The sequence below is a fragment of the Erithacus rubecula genome (genome assembly GCF_903797595.1).
Source record: "Erithacus rubecula genome assembly, chromosome: 5".
NCBI lineage: Eukaryota > Metazoa > Chordata > Aves > Passeriformes > Muscicapidae > Erithacus > Erithacus rubecula.
The window spans coordinates 25667236-25686865 of NC_136687.1; the positions used below are offsets into that span (position 1 = coordinate 25667236).

A 19630-nucleotide genomic window follows, 5' to 3' on the forward strand; every position below is an offset into this window, starting at 1 on the left:
ATAAAAGCTGAAATTCATGCCTCTAACAAGCCACACTGAAATACCACAAGCACAGGTGTTCTTTTACATTTTCCATCATTAGAGCAAATATGATAGAGGCAAACAGCCGAAGTAACACAAAGAACCTGTTTCACTTGGTACCTTCAGAAAATGCCTGGAAGTTCTGTCAGAGGGTTGCACTCATAGATAAATGGCAGTAAGGTAACATTCCTGGGCTAGTTAACAGAAAGAGGAGCACAACCAAACTTTCACATTAAACTTCAGTCCTCAAGTTCTGTATCTGAAGTAACTACACCAGCACTGACAATTCTCAAAAGAAACTGCTAGCCAAGCCAAGATCTGCATCATTTCTCTGTGGGTTGCAGGAGTACCTGCAATTTTTCTACCCACAGCTAAATTCCTCAGTATTTACTAATTTTAAAACTTTCTTGTTTAGAAATTCAAAGAAAGATGACAGACAGTATTAGTAAAGGAGAAGTTCCCAGTGATGCAATTCCAGTGTGTTTAGCTACTCGGTGCTGAACAATCCATTTATTGCTAGGTCATTGTTCTTTATTGTAACATATTCAAGCACTTCAGGAAATAAAACATTCTTCTGAACTTTGCCAATATTTTGTCCAAAAACATTTTAGTGTAAAACACTGCACAGCAATACTAGTAAGCACTGACAGCCAGAGCTTTAGGGAACTTAATATGGTATGTGCAGTCACACAGAGCTGCATACTGTCACACCAAGTGAAGGACAAAAGTGCCATGCCCTAAAAGGAAACCATCTCCAGAGCTGTTTTTTGCCCCTTTGTTAAAAAAAAAAAAAATCAACTCAGAAAGTACTTTGAAGAAAAAAATACAACTGCTGCTGCTGGCTGGCTGACACACATTTGTTCTGCATTCTATATTTTATGTCAGGAATCACCAACACAAGATAAAGCAATTTTTAAACAGAACCAATTTTCAAAAGCCTTATAACCTAAAAAACTGAATTTTACAGAAGAGGGGCCTACATACTGCTTTTCTTTTTGTTATGAGACCCCCAAACCTATGAATTCTCATACAAATTATACCTCCCTCCTTTTTCATTTAAGTCATGTTTACAATTTTAATAGCAAAATTCAGTACACATTTGGTGTTACTGGAAACATTAACACTCATGGAAGAGATGTGCTAGGGCATAGAAAAGCATTTCTCATATCTTAAACTAACACACATATTGTTGATAATTACATAACTATACATCCACTTAATAGCTTTACTTATTTTATAACTTTATAGCTACTTCTTTTGACTCTACTGCTTTCTAGTTAGTATGCATTCCAAGAAACCACCCAAGGAAATTATTTTATTAGCAAAATAATAAATTTTCTTCAACTTTTGTCTTATTTTTGGCAGAGCAAACCATAAGGTGCCAGATTAAGAACAAGTGTAGGAGCAGGAATAGGGATTTTTTAATATATATAATATCTAACAGTGGTAAACAAGAGTATAGTTGGTGGAAGAATTTTTGACATGACAGAAGCAACAACCTGTAACAAACTTCAGTACAACATATCTGAGTATATCCCACCATCAGCTGTTGCAAACAGCCAGAGGAACAAAACATATCAACTATGTTCAAGGATACTGACCATTCTGACATTTCATATGACCTTTAAAAAACAACACACACATACACCCATTGCCTTATATATCCATGGGTACATTTTAAAACTTTAAGTGTTTGGCTAAAAGTATTTATAGATTTTTCTGGCTTTTTTTCCCCCAGCTAAAAGGAACAAAAAAAGAAGCCAAAATGCCCTTACTCCTCATCTCTATGCCCCTGTATTTCACTTTCTCTTGTCAAGATACAACCCAGAAACATTCCTGGAAACCACAATGCCTATTGCCTTATCACCTTTGTTTAAGCAGCCAGTTGTGTAGGCATTTGACATGACAAGAAGGAGCACTGACTTCTCTTGGACTACTTTTCAGTGATTTAGCTTGCTTCATGTAGAACCCAGACAGAACAACTGTTCAATCCAGGCTTATCTAAACAGCAAGTTATTTCCAGCAAGTACTTCCACTGAAATGGATCAGCAGTTTTCCTGTGAAGCAAAACCTTAACTTGCACCAATGTGTTCACAACAAAAAACGTTGAGGTTATTTCAAAAACAGATCTTGTGTTTGTGAAACAGATTTCATTGACAACTCTGGGACAAAAGAAATTAAGTATTAGCAGAAACACAGTTGCATCTCTGCTATCTAGATGATCTTAAGAATATCTTTCTCCAGGAGTGCTTCACATTTTTTTGACAAATTCCTTAAAGGAGCTGCAAAATTTCTAATATTCTATGTAATAACTGAGTATCACTTTAAGAATTCCTAAGTAATGTTTATTGTTACCTTTGTGCTTCCGTAAGAAGTCAATGCTCTTCTGCAGCACAGTGGATTTATCCATCTTCCGAGCATTACCTGGAAGCATGGAACCCAACTCTTTGATAAGTACATTAAACTGATCTCGACGCTTCTTTTCGGACTTGTTTCTAGACACCCTGAAAAGCAAACCAGAAAATGTTTTATAAAAACTATCAGACTGTCTTATAAGCTGCATATTACTGCCAGGTTCTTGATGCAAACAATCCCTTACGAATTTCTGCTGCGATAATTATCGCAAAAACACCTCCTCAGTATCTCAGACATTATTTTTGAAGAATGGCTTCCTCCTCGAGGAACAGTGCAGCAAAGCCTTAGGAATAAAGTACCCTTTTCCAAAACACAAATAACTGAACCAAAATTACAAATATACAATATATCTGAAAAATCACAGTAGGAGAAATGATGTTAAGTACTATGTTCATTTATAAGAGTAATTGTTTTATTGCTTAGAAATTACAGTGGTAATTTAAAGTGTACAAGTATAGGACATTTCTTAGCTTTAAATAACTTTGAAATTTACCTTTTTGCTTTATCTTTGTCATCTTCTTCCACCAGCCCATCAAAAATGCTTCCATCATTTCTGAAAGAAACAAAAAGAAATAAATGTTGGAGAGGAAATTCCTCTCCTCTGAAGCCCAATCACAAAAAAGGAGGAAGGGGAAAGAGCTGACTATTCATCATCATCAGCATTACATCAAGAAAGCAAAGAATTGTTTACTGTGATGCCTCATGAGGACCATCATCAGTAACCTGAAGCTGTCTTCTATGTTCTGCTTGCATTTGCTAAAGAAAAAGCAAACAAACCTTATACTTCTGACACAACTCAAAGGATTCTCAGACTGTTTCTCAAAAGAACTTACAGCCCTTTACAAACACTTAATTGAACAAAGCTTAAATTTGGTTTTCTATCTTCTTGATTACTTGTATTACCATACCCTTCTGAAAACATGGGAGAGGACATATGTCGTTTATTTTTACTTACTGGCAATTTCTATTCCAACCACTGAAAAAGTACTTTCCACAAACTATGAAATATTATTAGTGGAAGAGACCTAAGGAATACACTGTACTTCATCCACACATGTAATTTCATAAATACACAGTTAATATCAATGTCAAACAGTAACTATTTGTTTCCTCGATAAGTATCACATAAATTTCTTAGCTTTACAACTGTCCATCTACTGCTAAAATAAGAATGTGTCTTCCTTTGAAGATGCCTCAGTACCCATCATACAATTCCTTTGTTTCACTTCCTTTTGCATTGAAATTCAAGTCAAAATTGTTCTGTTTTCCAAAACTGCTGTATAATGGACTTTCACATGTTATTTCTCTAACTTCTCTCTGCTTTTAGTCTATTTAGTGTTGCCCACACTGACCTCTGCGTGTCTATTGTGGAATTTCTTATCCTAATGTTTCCTTCCCTTAAGCCAAATAACCTTTCTAAAATGCTTACCTCATCTCTCTGATTTATAAACCATCAGGCAATTGTACTGCACATTATTTTAAACAGTGATGTTAGGAAGTTACTATTTTGTGTGCTACTACATAAGCTTTTAGAACCAATTCATATATTTAAAAGGCTGAAGCTTTAAGTGAGATGCCACAAAATTTCACTAGGACAACTGACAAGTTAGACAAGCATTACAGAAATTTTACCCTTTGCTTTTATTCTTATTTTTTCAATTTGTTTAATTTGACATAAATTAGATGAAAATTTAATTCCTCCAAGTCTCAAAAAATGGTAATATACAGGATATTAAGTACAGATGTTCACCTAAGCTGCTAAAAGAGTGCAGCTGAAGGAATCAAGTAGAAAACATACCTCAGCTATTACTTTTCCCTTGAAATAGGTCAGCAGGTCACTTTACTATCATCTACAGCAAAACTAATCATTTAAGTGTATTTGCTTTCCTTAATCAAAAACTGAAGTACTAAAAAATTAAAAGTTCAAGTAAACATTAAAAACCTGCTCAACTCACACAGATTTTTTCCATGGCTGAAAACAAGTAATGCATTTTAAGATTAACCTCAAGCAACTGAAATCACTATGTCCAGTGACTACAAAATGACACATCTAACAACCAAACTAACTTCGTCTAAAATAACCAAAACTCCACTCTTTAATTTTTGTATAAGTTAACACTTAAATGTATTCACTATACAAAGAGGAACTATTTAAGAAAACTGAACAGTTATATTATCCCCAAACTCTCCATATCTATTAACATACCTGTCTGCAATGGAGCTCATTTTATGGGTGCTTATGGTAAAAAACATAACATATCACACTTTAGTCTTGTGGTAGACATTTGTACGCTTGCCTGTAAGAGAAGAAAAAATATCAAAATGTGACTGAGGGGAAAACAATATTCTTCATTAGAGCTTACTGACATTTTCATTTGCTCCTAATCCTTCCCCCTCTCTCTCTTCCAACCTTCTCTAAAGCAGTCTCCATTACCAGCATAACCTGGGCCTTAGCATCTCATTTTACACAACAGAGTTCAAGAGAACATTATTAAAGGCTACAGTAAATTAGTCTGTTCTGAACCAATACAAACCTTTCTATTACTCTGAATTCACATATAGCTTTTAATTTTTTTTTTCAATTTTCCTAAAGAACCCTCATAAGTTTGAAGGTTGAACAGATGTTAAATACACTTAGCAGCACATTCTATTTAGAAACAGTGCAAACAGAAAGCATTTGGGATATAGTACTTTACAACTCTAATTTATCATATATATATCATATCTATGATATATCATATAACAGATATGTGAAAAGATACCTCTACTCTGTACTGTGAGAAATTTAATCTTCCAGATGTGCATTTTGACTTTGAGTTAAGAATGTGACCAAAATATTAACAGTGAGAAAAGGAATATGACACAGGCTAGGAAAAGGCCAAATTCAAACACAGAACAATAGAATTAAGCTGGTTTCTTCCACATGAAAAAGTCAGTTATCAGAGGACAGCATGGAGCACATCATGGAGCAGCAAGATTGTAACACTGGCAGTAATTAAGGAACAACTGCATGCAGCAAGTTTTATATGAGCTGAACTTGCCGATCTTCAAGAATTTTTAGTAGGCTACAGACTTAAAAGCAAAAAAGATATTTATTTCAAAGAAGATTATCTTAGTCCATGTAGTGACTCAGTGTTTTCTGAGAAATATTTGTTTGTTCCTGAAAGTATTAAAACCAGTGGAACTTGCAGTATCAACACCAGAAGAATTATGGCAGCAAATGCCTGATGAGGAAACTGAGGAAGAAAGCTTGTGATTCAACTAAACTGTCTCTGCATCTACAACAGCCTCATAATGTGTGGGTTTTCTTCACAAGAATAGCATTTTTCACTACCAAGTTTCATAACTGGAGTGCAACAGGAAAGTAGTTGGGAGAGCTGCATTGCAGCAGAACCTCTTTCAAGGCACATCACAAAGTGTGCTGCTGTTTCTGTCAAAACACCCCACTTCTTCAATTAGACCACCTTTGTCTTGCCTTCACCCTCCAAAATCTAATGCTATGGAGACACTGGCAGCAACCACTTCTTCCTTTCAATTCTTAAAAACAACAACTGCACTGGACATACTAGCAAACTACATTCCCCAAATTAGTAGGCCAAGTAACAGAGTTGTGCCATCTGAAAATCAGCCATAAATGGCACAAGAAAAGTAAATTATGAAGAAATATCAGATTTTTTGTCAACCATGGGCAACAAGAGACAGGTTGCTCAGCAGTAAAAGCTAACTATCACGACTGGCATGGAACCAAGTTAAAATCAAGACAAGAGGTATAAACTTGTATTAGTGCTTACCATGTAAGCTAAATGATACATCTATAAACTAATTACACTTCTAGCCCTATGTTAATTTTTGTATAAAAATGGTACCTAAAATTATAGAAACTGAGAGCAATATGAACTTCTATAAGATAAATTATACACTAATCCTAATCTGTAAAAGAAAAACACCGGTACAGCTAAATATAGAAAACTTTTATTTGTGACATAACTGACGTATTCATTATGCGAAATTAGAATTTAAAAGTATTTTTCACTTTAACAGAGCACTCAATTCCCAGAATTCAATAAAATCATTCACTACAATTTACAGATCCTATGTCAGAACCAGCAACCTAGACCTGGTATCCAAGACAAATAGTTTAAAGTACTGAAAAGTACAGGAAATGCACCTCTGGTACACTGGTTTTTCATCTTTCAAAGTCTGAACCTTCTGTCTTTGCATCCAAATCTTCAAGACACTGAATATTCTCAGTGCTTATACATGCCAAAGATAAGACTGCAGAGATAATGCCACTAAGACCAGTCAAGTTGAAAGTAAACACTAGGTAAATAAAGGACTATGTCTATTTCTAAGATTCAAATTCAGTCCTGTTCTGGAGAACAAAAGACACTACTTAAAACTGCTAGTCAGCCCATCAGTGTTGATAACTGATAGCCAAGGGAACCTTATTAATTATAAGAACACAGTTTTACCTTTTACACTTTGGGACTTGTTCAAGTATGAGGTTTAGGGATGAAATCTGCTTCAAAATCTGAAGATCAATGTGGAGTTAGATGTATCCTCTTCTGAAGAAAACAAATTCTGAACTGTCAAAAAATAACAATGGAGAGCTTTAAAATCAGTGGGTTTAAAAATTATCTACTTCATTTTTTAATAAAGAAAACAAAGCAATTTTAATAAATAAATCAATTATTTAAATGAGAGTAATCTCTAAATGCAATACTCTACTTATGAAAAATATCTCAAGTATTTCACTATCTGAATTAACATGCCTTTAAAGTTCTCTTGAAAAGCAGGATATTCTGATACAGTTTCAACTTGGCTTTAAGCTATCTTTAGTCTTGATGTCCTTTTCACTTTTGTACTTGATATCACTCATAACATCTACATCTTCACATCCACTTACTACCAAAAGTGTATTTACACACCATTATTTAAACATCTTTCCACTGAAGTTCTTATTAGCATGTCTTCTGGCTTTCTCTGTTACATCTTCTCCAGCACATGTAGAATGCTGATGCTGACAACTAGCAAAGTTACCCCTATGCATTATTGCTTCTCCCTCAAACACAGCTATTAACATTTTGTTTCAAAACCTACTTTAAAATCAATTCCTAGAATGTATCACAAACTTGCTTCACAAATGCACTTCTTCCAAACAAAAACTCACCACTGACTTCATAGAAGTGATCACCTACTTCCAGTCTCTTTATACCATTACATTTAATTTCTAGTTTTTTCCCCTGAACTATGCTGCTTTCCAAATGTTTAAGCTACACGAAATCAGGTTTTTTCCCCTCATACCTATTTCCATCTATCTTGCTTACTGGTCTTAAAACAAATTCACTGCAATTATGTACTTCTTCCATTGATGAAAAAATTTCTTTTAAAGTGTATTAAATTCTAAAAAGGAAGTCGGAGTCTATAAACTAAAGTTATGCTACTCATAAATGCATTGATTTTTATGGAAAACACCAGAATTATCACTTATTTGATTTGAAAAGTTAAGTACCTTCTGCACCTAACAGAGGATCTCACGGGGTTAAGATACAGATGCAAACATTAACATAGGAAGTTAAAGCACAGAAGAACAATCTGCCAACAGGAGAGAAATAATTACAGCATGATTCAATGAAGCCACTTGCTCTTGTCTGGCCAAATAACCTGCTGGCCCATTGACCTACTTTTTTAGGTGCTTACAGCCTCCTCTCCTATTTTGTTTTGTTCCATTTGACAAGTGCAAACATTAATAGTGACAAAGAGTCCCATGGAAGTCTGCAACATGAAACCAGTGTTTTTAAACTGCTTGTAGTGCAACAACTCTGCCAGCTCTCACCTAGTGCCTAACAGAGTTCTAATGATGAAAATTTTAGACCACCTCTCTGCATTTCTTTTAAACCACAATTACATACTTATGATAAACATCACAGGTCTTAATCACAGAGCCATCCTCTATAAGGTCAAAAAAGGGAGCTCTTACACACATTTCAATAAGGCATTTTAAGAAGAGCAGGAAAGGAATATGCTTTTATCATAAATGAACACAAGCAAGCTTAAATCAGACCAAAAGAGAACCTAATCCCAGTGGAAACACTTTTGTTGCCAAAAGCACACAGATCTGTAACTCAGTAGAAATGGCATGCCTGTGAAAGCCAGCAGAAAGGTTAAAACGCCTACATGCCAGCACTGGCAGCCACAAGTGTCCAAAGGTCATCATTCTGTCTGCACAACTCATTAATTTAAAAAAAAAAAAATTATGTGTGTCTGCCACTTGATCCTGTGTGTTTTGAACACATTTAGACATGTTTTCCAACTTTTCTGTAACCAAGGCAGCTAGAACCTTACTATCTTAAAGGAATCCGAGGTCCTTAATCAAAAATCTTAGCTGCTGCCATGGATGTGCAAACCATTACTACACAAAATTGCTCAATCTGTAGAAAAATTGCAAAAACTAGCAATACTGTGAATTCTGCACTATGCTGACTTGCCACTCATGGAGAGGCAATAAGTTACTGGGTCCCAAGTCATTGCTTGGCCAAATAAAAAATGTTCTGAGCAAGTTACAAGGTAAAAAGCCATAATCCAACCTAAGGTAATAAAGTCCACACCATGTGATAAAAAATTCCATTTTTTAAGACTCAGAGAATTTCAATACCTTCAGCCCCAATTTTATTATCAATATTAGAATGCACATTGGTAATATTAAATATTGGAAACATATTCAAAGATTGGAAAAAACTACGAAATTACAGTACAGTCTTGCTAATGACAAATATTCTGTCAGGACTGGACTGAAAAATGAGTGGGACAATGGTAAATGCATTGCCTGTATTTAATTTTGTGTAGAGCCAGTGACTGAAATCCCTACGTCTTCAGTACTTCACCATAATGGTAACACTGCTAATTATTTTTGAAGAAGAGTAAGTACTGCCCTTATACTGTACAAAATATTTTTACAAAAAAGCCTTGATTTATGTCATGGCACACAAGTAATACTTACATGATTTTGTAGATTACAGCCCTCAGAAATAATGTGAGGTGACTTGTATTATTACAGGAAATAATTTCATACCAGGAATATCACACAAAAAACATGTCAAGTAATAGAGTTTTCCAACCCTACAGTTTCTTCAAACAGAAACATATTAACTTCTTTAATATAACCCGATTTCTGTGCTATAATCCAATTTTGCCAGGGAAGCAAACTAGTTATTAAAATCATCGAGGATTAGCTGTAGGGAAGATCTTGTTTAAAGAATCAAAGCCACAACACCCAGTGTCCTGCAGAGCTCTAACATTAGTCACCCACCAGGGTAAGAAAGACCAAGAGCAGAAACATCACATTGAGTAAACAGCTGAGCAGAGCCTGACTCCCAATGTAAGCACAGCAGCAGAAGCCCTGTTCACTACAGCAATTCTGAAGATAATTACAAACCTTCCTGATACTTCTTTCCATGACCTTCTGATCATTTGGATTATGAATTTCTGAGGTTTTACTCTACTAGGACATTATACCATAATGAGGGCAAGCAGAGATCAAGCCATTATCTCCTGCCCAGAATAGCCCATCACTATCACTCATATTTTCCACTTTGCTTTTTGCTTCACTGGATTACCTCCAGCCCAGCCATTTTTCTCTTTACCTTTCTCTTTTTTGGAGGTGGGGTAGAGGGGAGAATAGGAAGAATTTGCTATGGTTTATTTTCTCTCCAGGAACCATAGTATTTTGTACAGAAGAGATTTTTAGACAGGTAAATGCTCTCTAGTAACATATAATTTGGTCTAACAGAACAAGCAAGCAGGTTCCAAGCTAGTTGCTCCTTTGCTCGCAATGGTATATAAACCAACAGAAAGCAAGTTAGGGTAATTACTGATTAATCTTTTCTTGCTAATCAAAGACTGCCTGTGAATATACTGTGTTTTTAAAACTGACATGTCTCCATTTTTACCTCAAAAGAAAAAAAAAAAAAAAAGGGGGGCAATTGGAAAAATAATCAAAAGATAGGGCCAAAAGGAACTTCAAGGAACACTGCTCAAACTTTGCAGCTGAACCAGTTATTCCAGCAGCTGGGAATAGTCACATATTGCAAGCTCTTGTCTAGCATATCAACAAATCAGTTTTTGGTCTGTGCTTGTGCAGAAGCGATGACACATCCTAGAAATGTCATTTCCTGAGATAAAACACGCTATAGCAGCAGGTGTTCATCTTCCAGTGCTCCACAGGACAACCAATGAGAGGCCTGCTTCTAGCATGGATGTATTCCAGATGGCTTTTAACAGGAAAATTTGTGAGTGGCCCTGAGTAGTCTGCTGTGGATGAGCAGTTTCCTTAGGTTTATAACCCTTTCAGGGAGTATTCTAGGATATATAATGGAGAAAGTGCAGTAGAACAGAAGACTGGTGGTGTGAATTGCCATTACCTGAAAGGCAGTCTCATGTCTGCTACTGAAGGACTTCTGGGAGGAGGGTAAGTCCAAGCAGTCTACAGGAGAGGTTAAATGCCTGTCAGAAGGCTTGTTATGGTAGTAGTTAGTGATATCACCAATTTAGCTGAGTTATAAATTGCAAAGAGTGCATACTATTCGTGTACCATCATACACAGTCCACAGAGCTGGAAGAGGCTACAGATCACCCTGAGTAGCAGAAAACATGACAACAGAGGTAAAGAGAGGTTAAGTTCTTAGAAATGGTTTGTCACACAGATGTGCCCTGGTCTATTTACTCCCTGGCAAGGTAATGGGCCTAAACAAGCTGGTCAAACAAATCTGCTCCAAAGTCACTGTAAATAACATCTTCATAGAAACATGAATTATGAAGAATACAGGAGAAAGCAATTCTCTCCTTAATGCTTCCTGTATTAGACTGATCCACCATCAGGAGAGAGATTTCTCTAGGACTTGGGACTGATTACAGTTTTGACATACGTATGTAATTTCCATCTCTTTAGTGCACACAAAAAGAAAATACCCTGCCCATCACTCCTTTGCTCCAGATCATTTGGGCTGATCTCTGCTAGACTAGCTGCTCTGCAGTCACTCTTCTACCCTTCTATGCAGTCTGTATCTCTTTCCCCTTACCCAACACAGAGTTGGCCCCACAGCTCCCTTGCTGATACAGTGCATCTCACTGCAGTGAAGATGCAAGCAAGGAAGCTCTTATAAGCCTCAGACCTTCACCTGGGCTACAGGGACTGCTGGTGGAGCTTGCAGTCCTGAGGGATGTAAAGTTAGGCCTCTGGAGCTAGCCAATATGAACCCCAGGAAAACTACCCTCAGGCACAAAGGAGAGCAACAGAGCTGGCAGATCTGTAAGGATGTCCTCCTTAGAGTACAAGACTTAATGATCTCCAGGCACAAGAAACTGGGAGCAAGAGTCTAGCAAGGATGAGAAGGGACTGCTGGTCAAACCAAAGTGCGAGATATAAATACATCCCTCTACTCTGTCCCAGGACAGGTATCCAGGAATGCAGTCCAGTTGTGAAGGAATGGGATGACAAAGGCCATGGCAAAGCTGGAGCTGTACTTAACAAGGGATGCAAAGAATAACAAGATCAACTTTCACAAGCATATTAATCAGAAAAGGAAGGTCAAAGAAGAGGGTAACACCCACTAAACAAGATTGGTAAACTGGTAACAACAGAGGAGAAGGCTAAGCTACTCAACTTTTTTGCTTTGGTCTGTGTTGGAGTCTGTAAGTCAAGAGTCTCTCTGAATTAACACCTACAGGTCTTAGCTTGCAACCTCTTCCCATACTTCTTGAATGGGTGGACTGCAAAACAGGAACTAGAGAAAAAGGTTCCTTCTACTGTAGGGGAAGATCAGATCCATGATCACCTGAAGAACCTGAATGCACTTAAGTCTATAACACCTGGTAGATGCACCCTGGAGTCCTGAGGAAACTGGCTGATGTATTTGCACAGCCATTCTCCATAATATTTGAGAAGTCATGGCAATCAAGCTAAGTTCCAGCTGACTGGAAAAAGAGAAACATTGAAACCAGATGCTCTTTATGGTGCTTTCCAACGTTAACTATTTTATGATACATTCAAACATAGCCACACTTGTCCATGCACCCCAATGATCTGGTCTCTGACTCACCAAACTGGCTTCTCAAAACATCCTCAGACCTGCCACCTCACCAGGAATTCGTGAGCAATCTGGGCTCTTTGCCTGAGCCTGGCTTCCCTCCAGCTCCCTGGGGGTGACCAGGAAAGCTCTCAGCAGGTTGCCAGGTGTCTAATAATTGGTCCTTGGCTGGGAGGTGCTGAAGCACTTACCAGGCCTTTTCCCCTCCTCCATCCCTTTCCAGGCTGCCTGTATTATCTTCACCTTCCAAGATTCCAAGTAACTAAATTTATAAACACCCAAGGTGCTGTTTATGAGCCTCCATCAAATAACTAATAAAGATACTAAAAGAAAGTGATACAATACAAATTTTGGAGCCATCAGTGAACAAGCACCCCAAGTCAGAAAAACAAAAATGACAATAAGTACACTACAAACCCAAGTTTATAAGATAAATTTGAAAGGTAGCATTTAATAATCTAGCCATAAGAAACAGCTGCTATTTTTCTGTAGTTTCACCTAAAATATTTTCTCAGTTATTTGTATACACAGTTCCTTACAAGAGATTATCTTCCTTCAATAACAAAGCTCCAAGAGTAAGTGGCAGAAATGATGTCTGCACTCATGTGCAACTAGTGTACAAAAAAAAGATAGTGGCTACATGTTATGATCCCACTTGTTCCCATTTTTTTAAGGCTCCACCCTTGGCTTTCCCTGGAGGAGCACACCTCTTTATCTCTGGCCACACACTGAAGCAGATTGTGAAATTATGTGTTTAAAAGAACGCACATACCACACAGTAATTTTAATAAGAACAAAATAATAAAGATTGTATTTTAAAAGTGTGGCTCCATCTATCTTTGAAAATTGGCACAGCTAAAAACAGTATTCTCTGTACTGTTAGCTACATCTCTCAGCCACCTCTCCCACTCCTGGTTCTGTAACAGGGTACCTGGGTTAGACATGAGTATGTGCTGTGTTTGCACATCTAAAATACAATATATATTTCATAATCAAGTCTGGCTTAAAAGTACACCTATTGTTTCTTTAAATGGTGCTTAAAACAAACCAGTACTTCACAACAGGAATTCAGATCAAGAGAGGCTAATTACTAACCTGTTAGTGTTACACTCCAAAACTGAAAACTTTCACATCCCTGTGTAAATCTCCACTTCCTTTAATGGAATTCTGGGAGATACAACCTGCAGTTAGCCAGCCAGCTGAAGAACAGATCCTAAATTAAAGTTCACTGTGCAGAGGAAAAAAGTGCTATAGATGGTATAAAATCCACAGTCTGCTATTCTCTAACAGGACTCACCTACATTTGGTACATTTTACAATGAACAAATAAAACCAAGTTTCCTCCTTCTAGCCTCTCAGATATAACTGAGCAGGTAGACAACTGGCACTTTTTTTCAGAAGTTCAAAAGGTGAAAAAATTCCACATGCAGATTCCAAAGTTTAAATTCCCAATGAATATTAAAACTATTCCATGAAATTATTTACTACACACAAATCAATTTTTTTCTACAGAATAAAGTTACCAGACAATAAAAAAATCCTCACTTAATGATTTCTCAATATGAACAGAAATTCAAAGAGAAAACTTTAAAATACAGTACCCAGATATCTATCCTAGAGTTAAAAACACTTTGAAATAATTAATCCAATTAAAAATCTACATACTTACGAAACTGAGCATTATGAATTTTAGATGTTTTGTATCAGACACAAGTGTTAGTTTAACAATCAATTTTTCTAAAATGGTTTGTCACATTTTCATCAAAGCAAAAATACTACAAAGAATCCTATTAAATCAAACCAAAGAAGAAAAGTTTATTAAACATTTAATTCCTATACTGGAAAATAAACATGCTAATTCACCAAGAAATGAGACAGATCAAAGAGTCAAACATTGGTTTTCCTCTACCTCAGTAACAAAAGGGAAAAATTACTAAATACAGAAAGTCAACTACTTTGTGCAAACTGCCCTGGAGAAAATTAATTATCAATTTCAACAGACATAATTATTACACATTCAAAGCAAGATAACACCAAGGACATTCTTCTTCTATTCCATGCAAAATTTCTGTCTGATATTGATAGAAACAGGCAGGCTTAAACTTAGGAAATGAGACTTTATCACAGCTATTATTACTGCAACAACGTTCAGCTATCCACCTCAATTACTCTTCCTGAAATAACCTACAAACCTACACATGACGTGAGCACATCAACTGCCAAACTTCTAGCAGCAGATGTCTTAAAAGGTGGGAAAAGATGCTAAGAAGAGGTGATGAAATTCACACAAATGAATCTTTCTAAAATTCTATCCAGAAAAAAACACTCAATGAAGATTTATTAATTTTCACATTCAAATGAACACTTACACTTTTTTACATAAAAAATTGACTAATCAAGAGAAAACTTCAGTCAAAACTTCCTGCTCTGTTCTCATTATGCCATTCTAAAACTTTCCAAAAATCAAGAAAGCAAACAGCTAACCAAGAGGGTCTGCAAGAAATCATTTACAGTTACACAAATTGTTTCTGCACCCAATGCCCTTATCGCAGAATCACAAAATGGGTCAGGCTGGGAGGGACCAGAGTGGGTCATCCCATCCACCCTCCCTGCACAAGCAGGGTCATCCTAAAGCATAAAGGCACAGGGTTATGTCCAGGCAGTTCTTGAGTATCTCCAGTGAGGGAGACTCTCTGGAAACCTGTTCCTGGGCCCATTCACCTGCACAGTAAAGAAGCCCTTCCTCTTCAGGTGGAACTTCCTGTTTCTGCCCATTGCCTCTTGTGCTACTGCTAGGCAACACTGAGAACAGCCTGGATTCATCCTCTCAGAACTCTCCCTGCAGATACTTAGATACATTCATAAGATCCCCTCTTAACTGTCTCTTCTCCAAGCCAAGTTCCCTCATCCTTTCTTCTCAAGAAAGCTGCTCCAATCCCCTTCTCATCTCCTCATCTCATGCCCTGCACTGAACCTGCTCCAGGAGCTCCATGTTTCTCTTTTCCTGAGGAGCCCAGAACTGGACACAGCACTCCAGATGTGGCCCCAGCAGGGCTGAGCAGACATCACCTCCCCCAGCCTGCTGGCAATGCCCTTCCCAGTGCACCCCAGGACACCACTGGCCCTCTCATCCACATGGGCACATGGCTGGCTCATGGATGGCCGGCTCATGGATGGCTGGCTCATGGCTGGCTGGCTCATGGATGGCTGGCTCATGGACAGTGAGTCCACCAGAGCCCCGAGATCCTTCCCTGTACAGTGCTGTCCAGCAGGTCAGTCTCCAGCCCCTTCTGAAGGGCTGCACAGCACTTGGGGGTATTGGCTGCTCCTCCAGCTTTATGTCAGTGAACCTGCTGAGGATGTCTCTGCCCCTTCACCCAAGTCATTAATGAATAAGTTAAACAATTCCCAATTCTGAATGGTGGGGGACACCACTAGTGTCAGGCCTCCAGCCAGACCCCAGGTCACTGACAATGATTCTTGGGGTCAGCCAGTTCTCAATCCACCTCAGCATCCACTCATCCAGGCCACACTTCCTGAGTCTGCCTACAAGAATGTTGTGAGAGTGTGTTGAAGGTCTTGTTTGAGGTTAAACAATATCCTCTGCTCTTCCTTCATCCCTCCAGGTAGTTGTTTCATCGTAAAAGGCAATCAGGTTGGCCAAGGATGATTTGCCCTTAGTGAATCCATGCTCCTGATCACCTTCTTGTCACCCACATGGATAGAGATGGGCTCCAGAGACATTCCATCACCTTTCCAGGGATTGAGATGAGGTTGACTGGCCAGTAGTTCTCTGGGCTTTTCTTTTTGCCATTTCTGAAGACCAGGATGGCATTTGCTTTTTTCCAATCCTCAGGTACTTGTCCTGATTGCCCTGACCTCTCATGAGCAGCCTCACTGTGGTGTCCACCAGCTCTCTCAGCACTTGTTCATGCAATCCATCACAGCTTATGGACTTGTGCATGTTCAGTTTACCTGGGTGTTCTCTAACCCAATCCTCCTTGACCTCCTTGAAGGAAAGTCTTCCTTCCAACATTCCTTTACCTTGGCCTCCCCACGCAGATGTTCCAGAGAGCTGGTCTTGTCAGTGAAGTCCAATGCAAAGAAGGCATTCAGTGTCTCCACCTCCTCTGCATCCTCTGTCACCAGGGTCCCCTTCCACTTAGTAAGAGGCTCTGATTATCTCAGCTTTTTATTTTATTATTTATGTATTTGAAGAAGCCCTTCTTTTTGTCCTTAATACCCTCAGTCAGATTTAATTTCAGGTGGGTCTTGGTCTTTGTGGTCTTGTTTCTGCTTTGACAAGCATTCTACAGTGATTCCAAAGCAATCTGCCCCTGCTTCCTCCTGTGTATTTCCTGGTTATACTTGAAAAATGACACCAGTTTTTTATTCATTCATGCAGGTCTCCTGCCCCACTTTGCCCAACTTCTTGTTCATTGTTCTTGAGCCTTGAGGGAGTCATGCTTGAATATTAACCAGCTCCCTTGGACTCCTGTTTCCATGGGATTTTTTTCAAGATCCCTGAGAGGCAAAATTAGCTCTCCTGAAGTCCATGGCTATAATCTTACTTGCTGCCCTACTTCATCCTCACCCTTTACATCCATAAAGGTATAGCTTATGAGTCTTATCAATTTTAAGGGACGTGAAATTCTTTTATGTCATCAACTTACTCCTTTAAGTTACAAATGTCTGGCATATCCAGAAACATCTTACTGCTTCTCACTTATGCCCACATAAAAAAGTGAGGGAGAGGTCAGAGGGGAACTGGCACACCGTGCCAGACAACTAAAAAGAATTAACTCAGTGGATTTTTGTAATTGGTTTTGTTTTGTTGGGGTTTTTTTGCTTATTTTGTTTCGCCCTTTTTTCTTTGGTTGGTTGGTTTACTCTAAATAGGAGACAAAGACTTATTCCTAACTCGTGATAAGCATATTTACCAAGAATGTGGGAGATGTAAGACTAAGTACTTCCTCTGAATCTGTCCACAGATGAAGAATTACCACATGAAAGACAGCAAGAGCAATACACAGACCACACAGGTAACTATGTGGCTACAGAGACCAGGCACTTGACACCCTAACAGCTACTTATGTTTGTAAGCACTTTTAAACTGATCTCTTTGATAAGCCAAGAGTTTGTGCAATGTTAGCCTTAGATCATTACTCTGACCACTCATTTTCATGACTACATTAAATTCCTTCTTTTCAGCTAGCATTAATATGTGATCAGTCAACACAGCCAAAAACTGGTCAAGTCCCAAACCAACTCAAATTTTGTTTCATTCAGCTACATCAACTACGTTTCTTTCACCATATGGCTGCTCAAAAGCTGTGCTGGCACAGGGAAAGAAGAAGCAGCAAATCACCAGGTTAGACATCTTTCAGCAACTTTGGCATTTCATGCTGACCTACACCATTTGTTAAATCATAATCAGAGAGCAAAATTAGGAAAAACAAGATTCAAATTTGTGCTCAAAGAAATGAGCACTGTGGTTACTACTTAAGAAGTCTGCACCATATTTAAATGAAACATCTTTAGTCTCCTATGTGCTGTTGCCTCTCACATGACAACCCATGACAAATTAAACTTCTGGGCAGAATGCGATTCATTCTTACATATTGATCCAGACTCACAGATCAGCTTCTGGTTATGAAAACCAACTCAGAGTCAATGGGAATCTCAAGCAAAATGGAAATATATATACCTGATGTGTTGCTTAGTTGTCAACCTATTTATCAAACAGCATGTACATTAGCATCAAGTTGGATGGTTTTAGGATGATCCTTAGTACAGATACTTATACAAGGATATTCCTCTAAATTAGTAATCTGAAACTAAGAAAATCTGATTAATGTTTTACACCAACAGCAGCTACTTCTAACACTTACAATTGTACAGGTATACCAAATGGACATAATTTTTAAAAATTGACAACAGTTGCTAACAGCAACATCCAAAAACATATGACAGGTGCCTTGCAAAGCTAGTATTTAATCTGAAACTTAATTATCTGTATCACATACATGCATACATGCAAATAAAACGCTTCAAAAATATTTAGTGCTAGTCATTACTTTATTTTTTATAAGTTGATTGCACAATCCATGATTTGTGCAGCTGTGGAAGTGCTTCTGGTGCCTAAGTTTCCCAGCATGGGTGACTCATGCACAGCTAAATTATTCTGTAAAGCTTTTGTGAAGAGTGGACTGTTTGCCTGCCTGAAAAATGGAGTAGGCAGTGTACTTCATTGGAAAGCATCTTCTAAAAGAAAAAAGTGAGACTTCACATTTCCATAAAATGAAGAACTGGAAAATTTTAAGCTACAACACTGAAGTGCAGTCCAAGTCAAAAATTGCCAAACAAGCAGCTCCTCCTCCCTACCTCCACCTACCACTTTCCTCAGAACTCCTGCACATCATTTTGAAGACCACAAAGTGGTAATGAAAGAAAAATGAATGAGGTAGCTGAAAAAATAACCAAACAAAACATGGAAAGCACTAGGGGATGGTCAATTCATTGTATTTCAACTGTAAGAGAAGAGCAAGTTTGAGACTACCTGATGAACTGCCACAAGTCTATTGGGCTGATGAGATGATGCTGCCATGCCACTCTTTATCATATTTGAAAAGCCATGGCAGTCAGACAAAAACCCTGTTGACTGGAAAAACATCAGTCCTATTTTATAAAAAAAGAAGAAATTAATATCCAGGCAACCACAGAACAATGAACCTCACCTCTGTGTCTGAGAAGATCATGGAAGCAATTTTAAGGCACATACAAGTGCTTAAACAAGGCTTTCCTCAGGGCAAGTCGTGCCTGACCAATCTGGTGGCCTTCAATGATGAAGCAATGATGAAGCTGACAAGGTTAAGAACAACCAATGTCATCTAACTAGACTTCTGCAAGGCTTTTGACATGGTCCACACATCCTTTTGACCAAATTGGAGAGACATAGGTTTACATGGTGGACTATTGGAGGGAAAACTAACTGGATGGATGGACACAGCCAGAAGACTTTGTAGTCAATGTCTCTATGTCCAGATGAAGGCCAGTGAGAAGAGGTGACTGCATCCAGCTCTTGGATCCTCAACACAAGAAAGACACAG

The 19630-nt window shown here is 38.0% G+C and overlaps 1 protein-coding gene across 7 annotated transcripts in view; it reads right to left on the bottom strand.

Annotated features, from left to right (window-relative positions):
• CLOCK (clock circadian regulator) overlaps nucleotides 1-19630 on the bottom strand; it is a 65388-nt gene that overhangs the window by 28319 nt on the left and 17439 nt on the right. For 5 of the 7 annotated variants that reach the window (XM_079306134.1, XM_079306135.1, XM_079306133.1 and 2 more), the window contains 4 exons: nucleotides 6909-7017; nucleotides 4643-4733; nucleotides 2930-2989; nucleotides 2377-2525 (listed from right to left, as the gene is read on the bottom strand). In XM_079306134.1, the coding sequence (XP_079162260.1) occupies nucleotides 2377-2525; nucleotides 2930-2989; nucleotides 4643-4689 (256 nt within the window). In that variant the 5' untranslated portion in view covers nucleotides 4690-4733; nucleotides 6909-7017. Of the gene's footprint in view, nucleotides 1-2376; nucleotides 2526-2929; nucleotides 2990-4642; nucleotides 4734-6908; nucleotides 7023-19630 lie in introns of all 7 variants that reach the window. The other 2 variants (XM_079306137.1, XM_079306136.1) reach the window with 1 other exon arrangement.